Below are 17,724 nucleotides of genomic sequence, written 5' to 3'. Positions count from 1 at the left end.
TGTGCGAGTGCATTTATTATAGCTATATGTATAGGGCCTTGAATTATTTTATTAATTTTTTGGTAAATCTGTTTAGAACTTGTGTAGAGTGTTCATAGAAGTACTCTTTGAAAAGACTCAGAAAGGCGCCCAGAACCACCACTGGAATTTAATCACTAGTTTTGAATACAAATGTTTTGATAAACGTCAGTTTGGTACACATATTATCTACATCTTTTGCCATTGCTGGTAATGCCATTACATAAGATATATTAATAAAATGATGTGTATTATTTTAATATATTATCAATAATTAAAAATATTTGATTGTTCATTGATTTGAAATGAGCTCATTAAAGTAATAGTTTGACATTTTAGGAAATCTACTTATTTGCTTTCTTATTTGCTGAGAGTGACTGTCTATGGTGTGTGCCACACATCCGAGGTTCCAGCGCACTACTGGACTTGAAGGGAGAGTCTAATTAGTCAGTTAACACCAGCTGTTTCAATCAACCTGGCACTGCTCCCATGAGCCCTCCCCACTCCTCTCCTCTGCCACTGAATGTAAACATTCAAAAATAGGCTACCTCTGCTGAGGACTCTGAGTAACTGCAAAGCTGCATTCATAGTCATTCAACCAGGGGTTAAAGTGGGCCGGAATGATCCAGAACTGCTCCAGCCATTTTGATTAATACGTAAACTAATCTAATTTTCAAACACTTTTATACATCAGCGTTTTATTCTGCAGCAGCGTGCTGCCTGGAGTCCATGAACAAGGCAAATGTCTGTGATTAGTTCACGTCTGTAATAACAGCAGGACAGTCAAGTGTCTGTTATCTAAACCACTGAAGTCAGTTGAACAGGTGAAGTGTCGGTGGGCACCTGTTTTTCATCAGATAATGATAAGATATATCAGATAAAATCTTATGTGAAATCAGTTTGACTAAAATGACAAAATTATTGGTTTTGGCGAGACTAGGTTAACTGAAATGTTTAATATAATCTGATAGGATACTTGATATAGGAATAGGATTAAACTATATATATATATATATATAAATTGTCTTGTCATGGACCTTCAGAGTTCTCTCTACAAAGTAAAAGGAAATCAAACTTATCAAATCAGTCAAAGTTAGAGATGGTCTGTAAATATGCATTATTTTTACTAAGCTGCTATCCAGTTTATCTGCCGTTAAGCAACTTCAGCTAGTTTATGTTAATGCAAATGTTAGCTGCCATTCACTAGTCATTAGCCTCAAATAGCTTTTTAAAACCTTACCTGTAAACCTTTTTCAGCGTGTAGTTTGCTAGCTCAAAGTTTGTTGTTGTTTGTGAAGAGAACGGAGTTAGACAAGGGCAACACCCAACGCTGGAACATCCAGAAATGATCCAGACTTAAATTTAGGTTAAAGCAGAGAAGAGCAGCAGTTAACATTATACACCTTTTTATTAATATTAACATCGTTAATAATATTAACATTTGATTTGGTATTTAATATATATATCTGGTGTTCCTCCAGCCAAGGGCATTGATTGACTTCTGTTTTGTGATTGAGTCATGCTCCAGAGTATTCATGGTGTGACTACCAATGGAAGATGTGTGAGGAAAAATGAGTGTTTCATTTCCATTGAGTGGTGCTCCAAAGGCTCTAGCATTAAAAGCTTTACAAAGTTGGAAAAATAAAATAATTCTAAAATATAACATGTATTTTGTTATTGTAATTAAATATGGAGTTACGCAGGATGATGGAGCAACAATTATTTAAATAATATAGACATGAGATAATGAATTGTGATGAAGTGTGCTAATAAAATATAATATATAATATTATAAAAAAAACATAATTAAATTGTTTTAAAGTTACATAATACCTTTTGAATAATAGCATGAAGAAATCAATAATAGAATCAACATGATTCTTCTAAACAGTCTAATGTGAATTTAAATATGTTGGTTTGACAAGCAACAATTAATTGAGAAAAAGAGGAACATTATGTCAGTTGGCCACATTCTGATCATGTGGGACTGATGCACACATTACAATCAAGTAAAGTTAAAGGATTTTTTTAATGAATAATAATGCATCACAATTTAATTGTGATATTTTGTGAGTAAAATCTGAATTTGCAACGTAACCAGTAACATTTCTCTGTCAGGTAAATGTAGTTTTGCTCTGAATTAGAAGTGCACAGTACCGTTTAGTTGCTTATTAAGTGCTTTGGGGACCTTCTGTAAGTTATTTCTGGGTACAATGGTTGTGGACCTTCCATTTTTAAATAAAATCATTGAACAAGCGGTTTTCCAACAACTCAACCTTCTTGGTCACTTCTTGTCAGTAAACAACAGTTTTGATGCCTTCCAGTCGGGTTTTCGACCACACCGCAGCACTGAGACGGCTCTTTAATGACATCCACTTAAACACAGATAGAGGCAAAATTTCAGTCTTAGTATTACTTGATCTCAGTGCTGCATTTGACACAGTCGACCATGACATATTACTAGACCGACTTGAAAACTGGGTTGGCCTTTCTGGCTCAGTACTAAACTGGTTTGAATCCTACTTAAAGAATAGGGATTAATTTGTATCTGAGCAGAGCATAATGCGTCAATTTTTTTTAATAGTATTAATCGCATGCCGCCATTTATTAATTTATTTTCACTTCACTCGGCTTTTCGTCGTGCCTAACAGGCTACTATTTTGCCGTACTTCCTCGTAACACATCCTGCTGCTGCAGGAGTAGCAACGGTGATTTCGGTGCCTCATTCTGGTGCCACTGATATGCCTGCACTTCTCTCTGATGCTCTGAAATGTTACAGACTAGATTGACTATATGTGTGACTAGATTAAATATATAATGAACAAATACAAATCTTAAAATCAAGTTCATAAAGTCATTTTCTTTGCATTCATTTGATTCCCAATCAAGATACACTGGTAAGAATTGCTTTCCATTATTAATATGTACTTACTTCTGAAATGCGAAATAATAGAATTTTAATCATGTGATAAAACACGCGATTAATCGCGATTAACTATAGAAATTCAACGATTAATCGCGATTAAGAAAATTTAATCGTTTGACAGCCCTAGTAATTATGTATCTGAGCATACAAATATGACGTGCGGAGTTCCCCAAGGCTCCATTCTGGGGCCTCTTCTGTTTAACATCTACATGCTTCCACTGGCTCAGATTATGGAAAACAACAAAATAAGTTACCATAGTTATGCGGACGACAAACAAATTTACATAACCTTATCGCCAGGGGACTATAATCTAATACAAAAACTGACTAAGTGCATTGAACAAATTAACGACTGGACGTACCAGAACTTTCTTAAATTAAATGAAGAAAAAACTAAGGTGGTTGTTTTTGGAGCAAAAGAAGAACGATTAAAAGTCAGCGCTCAGCTTCATATGACAATGTTAAAAACAACAGCCAGAAATCTTGGTGTAGTCATGGACTCAGATCTGAATTTCAACAGCCACATTAAGACAATTACAAAGTCAGCCTATTATCACCTTAAGAATATCTCAAGGGTTAAAGGACTTATGTCTCAGCAGGATTTGTAAAAATGTGTCCATGCTTTTATCTTCAGTAGACTTGACTATTGTAACTGTGTCTTTACAGGTCTCCCTAAAAAAATCTATCAGACAGCTGCAGCTGATTCGGAACGCTGCTGCTCAAGTCCTCACTAAGACCAAGAGAGTGGATCACATCACTCCAGTTCTGAAGTCTTTACACTGGCTTCCAGTGCCTCAAAGAATTGATTTCAAAATACTTTTGCTGGTTTATAAATCACTAAATGGTTTAGGGCCAAAATACATTTCTGATCTGCTGCTACACTATGACCCACCCAGACCTCTCAGGTCATCTGGGACAGGTCTGCTTGTTGTCCCCAGAGTCAGAACTAAACACTTTTCTTTTTGATGTTGCCTTTCTTTAAATGATTGTTCATTTCTTTATTTCTTATACTGCACTGTAACTTTTATTTTCGTATTTTATCTGTTTTTCATTTATTTTTTTAAATAATTGTTAATCTATAAGTCCTCTGGGAGGCTATATTTGCTATACAAATAAACCTTCATTGCCTTGCCTTGCCTTGTGGAGAAAGCTGGAAGCAGTAATACCAGAGGATAAGCAATCAGCCCGTCCAGAACGGGCATGTTTGTAAGGGGCACTACTTCAAAGTAAAACTACAGCCAACAGACAGTTAGCTTAGCTTAGCATACATAGCTGGCAGATGGATGAGGTTAGGCATTGACCTAGAGTGGTTAGGGTTAGAATAGCCCATGCAGGTGATAGGACCTGAATGAGCATGCACACCTTGAATGCTACACAGGGTGTGTCTTGAAAGGAAAGCCATGGGATTCATAATAACGAGGCTCTGTTTATCAGTAACAAAATCCACCTACCAGCACGTTTAAAGGTCTAATATGTAATACAGACAACTAGCATTTAAAATAGTTACTGCAGTCCAAATTTTAAAATACTGGACAGAGTTGTTTCCCCTCCCCCTCCTCCTCAGCCTCGAAGTTCACGGAGGTTGCCAGGTTGAGATTGAGAACATAGCATCAATGTTGCTAGACGCTAGTCTTACATAGCCAGACATTAGCACAGCGGAGTAGCTAACGTTAGATGCTGTCTATGTTGATAGTCATAAAAGCCTGTGCTCATGCGGAGCTCTGTACCCGACTCACAACTACCCTATCTTGGATCTTAGAATGTATCTCCATTGATCCTGTTGTTTGTTTGCTGCCTCCATGGCTGTACTACAGCTGTAGCACACTGGGTTTGCGTTTTTACAGACCATCTGGCAACCCGGCCCGGCTGTCAGAATGGGCAGTTGATACCAACACACACAAACACAAACACAAACACACAAACAGACATTCTGTCACGGAACGGAAGTTTCAAAGGAGAAAATACTGGCATTAGCATTGGTGTCATAAAACACAGTATTTCAGCTTAGCATGTTACCTTAAAGGAACATGCCGATTTATTGGGACTTTAGCTTATTCACTGTAACCCCCAGAGTTAGATGAGTCCATATATACCCTTCTCATCTCCGTGCGTGTTGTAACTCTGTCCGATGGTTCCACCGGTAGCTTAGCCATGCACAGATCCTGGATGTAATCGGTTCCAACTAGCCTACTGCTCCGAATAAGTGACAACATAACGCCAACATGTTCCTATTTACATGTTGTGATTTGTATAGTCACAGCATGTACAAATAACAAGGTCACATGAGACACAGCCATCTTCTAACTGTATATAAACTGGGAACTATATTCTCAGAAAGGTGACGCATTGCTGATCTGCTCGGGGCTTCTCAGGTGCTGCAAAGCATATCACTCCGCCCAAGTAGCACTGCTTCGCCTTTCTGAGAGTATAGTTTATTTGTACACGCTGTGACTATACAAATCCCAACATGTAAATAGGAACATGTTGGCGTTATTTTGTCACTTATTCGGAGCAGTAGGCTAGTTGGAACCGATTACCTTCAGGATCCGTGCTAGGCTAAGCTACTGGTGGAACCGTCGGACAGAGTTACAACTCGCACGGAGATGAGAAGGGCATGTATGGACTTTTCTAACTCTGGGGGTTACGGTGAATAAGCTAAAGTCCCAATAAGTCGGCGTGTTCCTTTAATATCTGATGACATATTGTGGTCATTTTTGGATTTAATACAGTAAATATATTACATATTGCACCTTTAAAGCAGTGACAAACTGCACTATTCCTTTAATAATTATTATTAACGCATTGTTTACTAATTTAGGCTCAAGACATTTACCAGTATACTTAGACACATACTCAAAGAAAAATAGAACTAACACCCAAGTTACAGAATACTACTCTTCAGTAATGTAGTATGGTAGGCTACTATGTAAACTATTGTGTGAAAATAACTGTAGATTAAAATTGCATATACATTTATGCTTTTGTCTTTGATTAAAGCGTGTGTAGAAATATAAAATTGTAAGAAATTCAAAAGAGTACAGGTTAAGCAGTGCTTCCACAGTATGCTGTGAAACCACATATTGCTCAGTCTCGGTGCACGAGGCTGGGATTTATCCTTACCCGAGGTGGAGAGGAAACTAAGTCCCATGGGAGCAACGTCACTCCCCTCTGCATATCCACCACTGTTCGCTACATGCGCCCAACACAGAGGACGTCAATATCGCTTCCATCCTCAACGCGAAATGCTTTGCGGACTGAATCTCGGACTAACTCGAGCATTCCTCCCCGATTTCGTGCGTTTCGGCGAGGAGGCATTCGCATGCTCAGGCATACAAGCGGGCTAAACAACTCCTCGGCGAAGTAGGAAGGTCATTTTAAGTGGAGTGAGGGCTCGCGTCGAGTATGGTCTGTGGTAAAGGGAACATCAGAAAGAGCCAACATCTGTAACTTCGGAATTAACTTGTAAAGGCGCGTTTTACTGGAGACTGCGGGGTATTCAGTGTTTAAACATGCCTGTAAGAAGAGGTCACGTTGCGCCACAAAACACATTCCTTGGAATGATTATTCGGAAATTCGAGGGACAGAGTGAGTATCTTCTTGATTTACAATTGCTGCTACCTGTTAGAGAATAGCCTACTGCAAGGTAAATGTTTTGACAAATTAACATTTAGGCAAAAATGATGAATGAATACATTTAAGTTTATCTTGTGATACAAGTGTTCCTTCCCATCAAATACATTTTTATGGGATTTTTTTTCTTTTCTTATGGCAATACTCTTATTCATAACAAGACAAACAAAAGACCTTGGCTGATTTTTATATGAGGTTTGCTGAACAAAATAATTAGTAGGTTGCTTATTTTTCTATGCAGTTAACTTAATCAACTTGATTGCTGATTGATTTTATTTATGAGCTGACACCATGATGTGCACAGAGGTTAGATGTAGTCTACCACAACAGGTATTACACAATGCATACTTTTTCTTTCCATGCAGACCGGAAATTTTTGATAGCCAACGCCAGGGTGGAGAACTGTGCAATCATATACTGCAATGACGGCTTCTGTGAGATGACAGGCTTCTCAAGACCGGACATCATGCAGAAGCCATGCACCTGCGACTTCCTCCACGGCAACTTGACCGATAAAGAGGCCATCAGCCAGGTGGCACAGGCTGTGTTTGGGTCAGAGGAGCGCAAGGTGGAGATCACCTACTACCGCAAGGATGGTGAGTCAGTGACCTGGCACGATAGTGTGGCTGTTGCAGCATGCCCGTAAGCCGAGAGGGGTCTGTTGTTACGTGTTGCTCCTGAGAAAGCACCCACTGCAGCTCCTCACTATGTCCACTCTGTGATGTGGCCTGTCAGCCTGTTACCAACCTGTCAGAGTCAGTTACAAGATGTGTTTCAGATTCATACATTACCCCTGATAGAGGAGAACATTCAGGGCAGTCAGCTTTAAAATAACTTGTCTAATAACTTGTGAAAATGTATGCCTGATGTATTCTGGTGAAAATAAACTGATATATATATATATATATATATATATATATATATATATATATATATATATATATATATATATATATACATAACTTTGATCCTCCTCATACATTGGCAGGGTTATGAATAGGGATTTGAAAAGTGAATTATGGACACATTGTATTGGCACCTGCTATAATTCACAGCATCATGTGCTTGGATGACACAAAACAAGTCTGACTGCCAAAATGATGGTGTGCCCGTCTTCTTCTGAGTTGTGGATTGAACACAGAAATAGGATGAAGCAGTAGGTGCGATGTCAGGTGATAACATGATCCACAGTTTTTATGCTTTGATGGACCGAGTGAAAGATGGTGGTGGAGAGACAGAGCTCGCCTGTTCTCCTGTAATGTTCATGATGTTTTCTGACTTTACCAAAAATAACATCTGCTTTCCACTTTTCAAATAAAATACAATCACTGTGTATTTGAATGTCCATGATGCATTAAGCCATGATGTTATGGTTTGCAGCAAAGGTGTACAGAAGCTTAAGTAGACAGAGGATCAATCCACTAATCTGATAGGCTACAGCATTGCCAGCTTTGCATAAAACATGCTTCCCTCTTAATGCTAGACTGGTGTTTGTCATTCATTTTTTTGACCAACCCTAGTCCGGGTATGAATGGTGCACTGCAGAGACAACAATCCGGAGTCAGAGAGAATTATTAAATCGCTCAGTGGCATAAATCCCAGGATTGACCACCTCCTTTCATGCTCTCACGTGAGCTTTTTATGGTCAGCATGACATAGCTTTACAGACTCAATATGAAAGTACTCCTATAGAGCAGCACAAGAACATGTTTTTTTCTTGTTATTTTGTACCAATGTTTGCACCAACAGAAGCCAACATTTCTGTGTGTGAGCGTGATATTGTTAACTCACATTACTCTGTGTACTTCCAAGAAATGTACAAACAGCAGAGGGGTCTAAGCTGAAAAATAAGAGATGTAATATTTTATTTAATCATAAAGAGCCAGGGCTTTAATTTTTAATTGTGAGTTTGATGAGATTCTAGGCCATGGGTACATGTTTAATCTACCATCAGCAGCAGCCATCGGCCTGTAGCCTACTATTATTATTTTTTTGCTAATCAGGAAGAAACCAAGAGCCAGCTGCTACACTGCTAAAACAGATTTCAGAAACCTGCAAGACTATTACACAAAACACTTTAGGGTCTGTTTGTGAAAGCATGAACAGTTTGGTTTTGACAAGTCAGATTTTAAAGAAACTTCATTTAGTCTCCCATCTTACATACAAATGCTGTACTCCATTGAAAGATCATGCATGTAAAGTGTGGTGGATGAGAGCTACAGAAACATTCTGACATAATCTTTGCTCTCTGTCTCTTCATAATCCTCCCCGGTGTGCATCATGGCTTCAAGACACAACTCTTAATACTCCTCAGAGGAATTTACAGTGAGCTTGTATGCTCATGAATAAAGATGTCATGGCTGACAGTGCAGTGACTGGGTATGAGCAGCTTACAGGGTAAATGCATTACACTGAAATGCAGGGGCACAATCCACCCGCTCCCACTGCTATAGGGGAATGAAAGATGCATGGCATCCTTGAGAGGGATGGCTTTACAAATTGAAGCTGAAGGGTGGACAGTGGATTTATTCCATGTCTCCTCTCCTAACTGTATTTCTAGTTATCAGTCCTCATGCAAATCACTTAATCCTTTGTATTAAACCCCCTCTATTTTCCATGCACCTACTGTACGCCACAAATCACACAAGCGTGTTAAAAAAGAACATAAAATTAACCAGCTCAGATATATTAACCAGTATTCCCTCTTTCTATTTCTCCATGTTTTTTCACACATAAGATGCAGGATGAACAGGTTACATTATAATCTACGGACATGATAGTGTTTTGAGGAATAGCAAAGTTACTTGGTGTAGTTTGTTTTTTTCTTCTCTCATCAATAACTACAGAAGGAAGAAAAAACATAAGGTCAGGATTTGATGAAGCCGTGTGTTTGGCTTTTTTCACTGAAAAGGCAAAAAGTTAAGCTCCTCTTGCGTATACTTAGAAATCAAAAGTAGTGGAACAATGGGGACCTTGGGAGCGCTGCAAAGGCCTTAAAGGTACAATATGTAACTTTTCTGCATTAAAATGTCAAAAAACGACCATACCTATGTTATATATTTTTTTGACTTGTGTAGTTACACTATCCCAAATGTTTCCATCAAATGGCAAACCCAGAAAAATCTGTTATTTTATTTTCAGACACGATACGTTTCATTTAGTCGCCCGTTAGTGGCGTCATATAACCTTTCACCATCTAGTTACTCGTTACTTCCGGCAAAACACGGGCACCCAGATGCTACGTTCGAGAGTAATTGTAAATCATACAATGTCACAGAAAAAAATACTGGTAACACTGCTTTTTCTGCCAAAATGAATAATTTTGTGATACATCCCACTTTGCAACACCGTAATACAGCAGAAACCTTATTTATTGATACTTATCAATATGAATCCAGCCTAATGTTACTACAATGTATGTGCTGGTTGACAAGTAGCTAACATTCATGCTAGCTAATGCTTGGTGGATAACATCATAGGGTTACAACATCGTTCATCACGCTCATAAAGTTATTAGTAGTATGATTGTTTTGACCATGGATAAAAGCAGCACTGCGCTAACCCACGAATAAGTTCCCTAGTAACGTTAACGTTAGCTGTATAGCTAGATAGACGATTAATTTAATGCTAATTTAGCCAGCTAGCACACTCCGGTCTGCCTGCCTCACTCCCCCGGCACAAAGAGATGTCATTCGGGATGATAGCTGACAACACAGCCGGGACATGTAGCAATAGCTAGTTACCGTTAGCCCCAGCCAGTGCTGGGTGCCTTCGACGCTAACGGCAGTTTTATGAAGCATCGGGAAACAGAGAATATCAGACCCAGGCATCACCTTAACCACTCAGCCACCTCGTCTGCTAGCCCAGGCATCCTAGTCACAACATTGGAAAATCCATAATGTTAGCTAGCTAGCTACGTCTCCGTAAACGCTAACGGTGTTTGTTCCGAAAATCTCCTCCCTGCCGAATTTCTCCCCCCTTCGCGTTTAGCTGTCTTTACAGTTAGCTAGCTAAATTAACCCGACAGGTGGGTTAAGCACCAAAACGAATAGTTAAGATAACAGAAAAGTGAAGGGGGAGATCGGGCAGCTGGGAGATGTTTTGCTGCTGCACAACAGGCATCGAACATCATCGCGGAGATTCCCCCTGCAATCCCCTCCCACACCCGTCTCTCAGCCTCGTTGAGTAGCTAGCTAGCGTTACAACAAACCCTGTCTACCCGGTAAAATCCAAAAGGTGACATTGGCATGTGAAATATACTGTGATAGTGTGGTAAAACCTGCTAACGTTAGCCGCTAATGTTAGCTTGCTGGCTCAGTAGCTAACTGGTCAGCCAGCTACTAATACAGATTGAATCAAGAAAAACGTAATTATGTTGGGGAAACTGCAGCTATTATATTAGCATGACATGAATAAACGTTACTAAACGTAACGTGAATAAACTTGAATGGGTAAACTCGTCCGTGAACAGATGCATTCTAATCAACGAGTGTTTAGCAATAAAAACTTCCATTATTCCGCGCAACTTCCCTACGTCATCAAACGTCTGTGTTTACAATCCATTGTTTTGGTTGAGAGACCCCTAGCGGCAGAAAGTTACATATTGTACGTTTAAGCATGAGGGCATTTTTATTTTCCCCTCTATTTGAACAACCAAGACTGGTTTCGAGAGACGATACCACAGGCACAGTCTTCCTGCAGCGATGATACATAATCAATGAGATAAATGCTTTCCCTTGATGGCTTTGTAGAGATATCATATTCCATGGGGTGTAATAATGCTTTGTACCTGAATGAGTTTTGACAAAAGGAAGCTGACACCGTGCAGAGACAAGTTAAATGGACATAACATAACAGTGGCCACTTAGCTAACCACACTGAATGATATGGGACATGTGGTATGCATGGGTGCAGGGTTTCATAGGTCACTCTCCACCGAGGGGACTGAAGTACCCCTGCCGAGGTGTGCTGCAGGACAGTTGGATGACCACGCTCCGAAAGAGCACATCCATTTTTCATTGCACTAAGCCCTCTTTAGTGTCTCGCAGTATGAGGTGAAACACATACAGAGCTTTCCTCATCAAGTTTCATTTGTTAGATTGGAATCAGCTTGTCCAGGTAGATGTAACAAATTAAACAGCCCAATGGGGCTTTGTGCAATGGAAAGTGTGGATAACATGCTTAGTTCATTTCAAAGAGAAGACATAGATATCAGCTTCATTATAGAGACATTTGCATATTAATTTAATGGACGGTTTTCTACCATTGCTGCGCTTAATAACATTGTGATTGGTAGTGCGGAGGAGCAGATCTAGAGCTTTGAACACCATACCAGTACAGGTCTAACTTTGCATTGTACAGGAATGTTCATCCACAGGCTATTTTTATCTCATGGGATGCTTGTGGTAATCTAATATTCCTCTCCATACCATCTGTGTTTTTCTCTTAATCAGTCACTGTATTCTAGCTGTAATTTTTTACCATCCATTGATTTTAACCATTGAAGAGCAAAATATGAATTGATAAAGGTAAACACAAATTAAATGTAGTTTAAGCTGGAGCTGCTAGTTATTCCTTATGGCTCTGGAGACACTGATTGAAGATGAAATTAGGCCGGGCTGTGAAGCTTACAGCACTCTCACTGAGGCGAGATGTTGCCACAAGGCCCGAGGACTCTAAACAAAGGGTTAGCTTGCATGGGTTCTCCCTAGATGCCCTAGTCCCGATTGGCTATGCCCCAGTAACATTGCGTATTGGCTTAAGCAGAATAGCCCTAAACAAGAAACATGTCAGATTTCATTTTACAAGACTTTCTACCAGGCAGTAGTCTGGGGCTGTACTGTTTAAAAGCCCCAGTTGTGGATATTACATCTGTAGAAAGATACAAAAACAAAAATCAGCGCTCAACAATATTACTCGTGTTTCTCCCTAAAGCAGATTAATATGAAGCCTCAATACATCGATCGAATAGCAGGGCCCAAATAAGAAATAGCTTCTCTTTTTGAAAAAGATTTAAAAAAATGTATAGTGCTACTCGTACTACTACATAAATATAACAAATACTACTGTATATATGTATGTATCTGTAAGACATCTTACAGTTTTATCACAACTCTGTTTGACCTGTGAGTCATTATTGTAAGAGTTTCTAAAAGATCACTTGCCTAAGCAGCAATGTTTTAATAATTGATGATGGAAATAGAATCTACAGTAATGAAATTTCCATCATGAAAAGGGAGCTAGTCTTAATACACTGTCCATTCATTCAAACAGGTGTAAATAACATTTCTTGGCTACGCAAAAGTCAGGTAATTAATGGACACTCACTTGTAAAATCTGCTCTACTGTCAATGATGTTAACCATGTATAGCAGCTATGGCCATGTTAAGATGGTATTATGTTGTGCTGAGTTGAGTGTTGCAGAAGAATGGGAAGGTCGGATAGCCCGAAACCCAAATGGTCAGCTGTTTTCAGCAGCTCATGTACTGTACACTACAGCTTATTTGTATTTATATTTACCAGTGTCAGAAGTTCAATTGTAAATATATAGCAGAGAGGAATGCTATGGTACAGTGGAGAGAGAGTTAAAAGCTATGCAGCTTAAGACAACACATGGACAAAACACAAGAAACACGTCACACGTCTCTTAATGACAACTATGTTTTGTTTACTTATTTCCTAGAAGAGCCCCAATATAATCAATAATCAATATGCATTGTCAAAGTGAAGAAGTTTTTTTGAAGAAAATATAACATACAGTGATGATGAAACAGTAAGTGTATTCCCTGTTGATAGTTTATATCTCCAGTACATTTTGTTGTTATACAATATGAACAGCTTCTCTTACAATTGGAATGTCAGAATGCATTATCTGATTTTCAACTGTTATTCAGTATTGTTTTTGTTTTTTCAGGAAACTTATTTTCCTGAGGCTTTCCCATATGTGCGACAAATAGAGATGCACCGATTACAACTTTCTAGACCGATTCCGATTTCCGATTTTTCATTGAGTTTGACTGCTGATACCGATTTTGGCCGATTCCGATTTCATACTTTCTAACCACCTTACAGCACACACAAATACTTATTTTCTATCTTTTCTTTAATAGAACATTTTACATTTTGCATAGAACATTTAGCATTTTTTGAACAGATAATCTATCGCTATAAAACAGAACTATATAAATTACTCCTGGTGTGGGAAATTCACTGCATTTCGCTGTCTTTGTACTCTGCACAATGACAATAAAGTTGAATCAAAAAAAAAAAAACTCGGAACAATCCAGCAAATAGATGGTACTCTAGAGTTCTGTTACCTGAAACAGATGATTTAACGTCACCGCTCATTTTACACACAGTTTAGCAACAAAACTAAACGCTGAGGGAAGATTACTACGTTTTTAATGTTAGTTTGGAGCGGTATACATCCCCACTAACCTGGAAAGCATTTTAAAACAGTAACGTTAATACAGCGTGTTGGAGGAATACACACAGTCTCCTGCAGCGGGGCATCAGAGACAGGGACCGTCACCGCAGCGTTTGCCAACGTTAACGATCATCTGCGGTCTGATAAGCAGTAAATTCATCAAAGTCAGTGTCTTTGCCAATGCTATTTTCCAATAAACTGTAGCTGTGAGTGCGGTTTTCTGGTTCCAGTTGTTCAGCCTCAGAGGGGAGAGAGAGAGAGAGCGGCTGACCGCTCGCCTGAGATCAGAAGAGCAAACGGCTCTGCAGAGCCGTGTATTATTACGACTTTATGACATTTCATAAACAGCTGATGGAGCGGCGGTGCGTGTGCACATGCGATGCTGATGTTGCGCGATGTTTATCATGCGACGCCCGAGTGCATTTGACCGGCATAAAACCGGCATATGTCAGACTGACCTGCAATCGGACAATTCCGGTCAATCGGTGCATCTCTAGCGACAAAGTGTTGTGCACATTAATATCCCAACAACTTGTAAATAGGCCAAATTACAAATCCAATATTATAGGTCAAATTACAAATCCAATATTATGTCCCAATGAATCTGAAAAAAGACCATAGCTTCTCATAAAGCTGTCTGACAGTTTTGTTTATCATGTCGCTTCAGCTGAGAAATTATGTCTGCCAGGGCAATTAGTCAGTCAACAACAGGGGGTAGCATCACAGATCTAGAAAATTGGATTTTCCTATCTCTTTTAATCCACATATAGTATTCTATGGCTTGACCTGAAATGCAAAGTTTGGTTTATGGGTGGTTAGGTAATGACATTTGTTTTATGCTCTCATTATAAACCTTAATATACATGTCAATAACACTATTTTGAAACCACACAAAAGTCATCATGGAATGCTGTGGATCTCAGTATTACTATTGGATAAACAGATTTAGTTAAATGAGCACAATCAAAAATAGGGAGAAAATTAAATCAAAGCTTTGGGTTCACATCATTTTCCCCACCATCGTACCATATGTAGGCTATTGGCCTTCGTTGGAAAAATCTAAAAGAAGATGAATAACACAGTTGTTCCCAATCAATGACTGAGGCCGTCTTTCTTCAGGTCATGAGTGTCTCTGATGACGTAGCTTTCTGCCACTTATTTTAGCTGGAAGAAAGAAAAGTGCGTGTTTTATTCACATAAAGTTCCTCTTGTTTACCAGTATAATAGAACTGTCATCAAATACATGTACTTACTTTTACATAACCATAAATAATATAGTCATAAGAACATATTATCAAATTTAGAGCTGCCCAGTCTCTGCTGATTTAACATAGCCATTCTAAAGAAGCTTTCCTTTGATCCATTTTTGGTAGAGGTGACATTCAGCAGGAGATCAGATGAGAGGGGACCCCCATGGCTTAGCCTTTAAGCATGACCATTGTTTTCCCATCTGGTAAGGTAAACTCCAGCCCAGAAATATTTCTGCTGAATTTACCATCTTGGCTGTGCACAGAGCATAGTTCTATATAATGTGCCCTAGATCTCTGTTGTTAACTAACTAATAAATATTCACTATATTGCCTGTTAACAAAACACACTTTAATTGATAAGCTCACAGCTGCATTCAGTGAGCCTAAGCAATTAATATTCAATGCACGGGTTATTGCTCTAATAAGAAAAGTTTAATAAACCCCTGACAGAGAGCGAAATTAAGATCAAGTGTTCTCGCATGCCTGAGCAATGGAGCGAAGGGGACATCTGCATCTGTTTCCCCACATAATGAGGAGAAATGTTGAAATCTCATTCTCAATTTTCATTTCTACATGTAAACAACTCACCTCATGTCTTGTTGTGTTACCTAGAATCCACAAGGCTAAACACTTCATAATTTTTTATAACATGGCATTTTAAAATTTACAATACCATATACTATGACATATATATATATTTTCTTTTTCTTTTTTTTTTACTTATCTTGAGTGGCTCAGTTGAAAGGTCTGAATGTACTTTGATATACCTTTCTGAATATATTAACAACAACAAGTTGTTGGGGATGCACATTTTGCATCCCCCATTTTGCTTGAAAAACAAATAATATGTGGTTAGAATAGAATCATCTTTATTGTCATTGTACATGTACAACGAATTTTGTAGTCTATTATCAGCTTCTTGGTTTTGGTGGTGTTAAGGACCAGGTTGTTGTCCGTGCACCACATAGACAGCCACTCTACCTCGTCCCGATAAGCGGACTCATCTCTCCTAGAGATGCGCCCCACTATGGTGATGTCATCCGCAAATGTAATGATGCTGTTACTGGAGTGGGCAGGGGTGCAGTCATGTACAGGGTGTAAATTAGGGGGCTCAGCACACAGCACCTGTGTAGAAATCTGACATCAGAAAATATGGTGAATATGTCATGCTGTTAGTGATAGAACTGTGCTCCAAAGTAATCTCAATTCCAACCAGGGACCTTTGGTGCATGTCATTCCCTCCTCTCTTCCCCTCATTTCCTGTCACCTCTCAAGTGTCCAATTTTGAATAAAGGAAAAATGCCCCAAAAATAACATGAATAAGTGCACATTTTTAGAGGGACGATTTTAAGGATTTATCACTGAGTTTAATTCCTGCAAGATTTATCAGATAATTCAAGCTCAATACTGAATAACTCTCTCACTCACTCTGAAAAATGAGCATAGTGTTCAATCAAACAGATCAAAGTTGAAACCAAAAATGCTCCCTATCGAAAGGACAATGTAGAATTAGATGAAGGATTTCTGGGAAATGCAGGAAAGTGCTTTTTATGAAAAGGGGATTTTCTGGGGATAGACTCTCAGCTCTCTAAGCACTGCTCATCTACTTCACAACATAATCAGGCACCCATGACACCAGACAAGATGGGTGTGGAGTGCACATCGCTGGTCTTATTATCCATATATATATTCCCATGATACTGTTGAAACATTGATTTTTACCTGTATTCTCAGACGCTGTCCATTTTTGACATTTTCCATTGTCTTAAATCCACATTATCATATTGTCAGTGGTGACAATGTAGCATCACTTTTGGGAGTTTGGATGCAGAAATCCTTCCAACAGAACTCTGGCATGTTAAGGCAGAGCGAGCTTGTTATATTTAGTCAGACAGCCAGTCTACTGCTAATGAATGCTGCGGGCAGGGTGTCTGTGAGCCCTGCAGAGATTACAGTGAACACTTGTAGTATGTGTCCTCTGACTGGGAATCGTAGCAACACAACAAGCCAGACAGAAAGACAGAAGGACCGACATAGAGAGGCAAAGGGACAGTATTAGACATTTTGATTGTGTAGGCCAGATGAAAAATACCACTTAATATAGTTTCTAAAAAATGGAAACTCTTTAAATATATGTAATGTGTTTTTTTTTTTTTTACTTATGTGTCATTTCAAGATAGCTTTCTGCCATACCAGAGATGGTCACTGTGATATTGTACGTCACCCTGGCTGTATAGGAGCTATTGTGTTGTTGTTTAGGGTCCAGTGAGTAGAAAGTTTCATTGCTGGGCAATTGTGCCCTTAGGCATCAAAAGCTTCCACCAACACAGCTATAACCAGTTCAGCTGAGAAATTGGGATATTCTGGGCTCAAGACTAAGTTTAGATCATGGATTGTTTTTTGCTCCACTGCCTCACACGATGCTCAGTTCTAGTGATTGTTCCTATGAGCACACTGCAATCCTCTAAATTGGC

General features: G+C 39.0%; 1 protein-coding gene across 1 annotated transcript in view; it reads left to right on the top strand.

Moving 5' to 3' along the window:
* The first annotated feature begins 6,453 nt into the window (after positions 1 to 6,453).
* Positions 6,454 to 17,724, top strand: part of kcnh7b (potassium channel, voltage gated eag related subfamily H, member 7b) — a 33,946-nt gene continuing 22,675 nt past the window's right edge. The window contains exons 1-2 of the mRNA XM_078262792.1: positions 6,454 to 6,529; positions 6,940 to 7,170. Coding sequence (XP_078118918.1) covers positions 6,454 to 6,529; positions 6,940 to 7,170 — 307 coding nt within the window. The remainder of the gene's footprint in view (positions 6,530 to 6,939; positions 7,171 to 17,724) is intronic.

Source organism: Sander vitreus, chromosome 11 (assembly GCF_031162955.1).
Source record: "Sander vitreus isolate 19-12246 chromosome 11, sanVit1, whole genome shotgun sequence".
NCBI lineage: Eukaryota > Metazoa > Chordata > Actinopteri > Perciformes > Percidae > Sander > Sander vitreus.
Note: the sequence above shows the minus strand (reverse complement) of the source record. Positions and strands in the feature narration are given on the sequence as shown.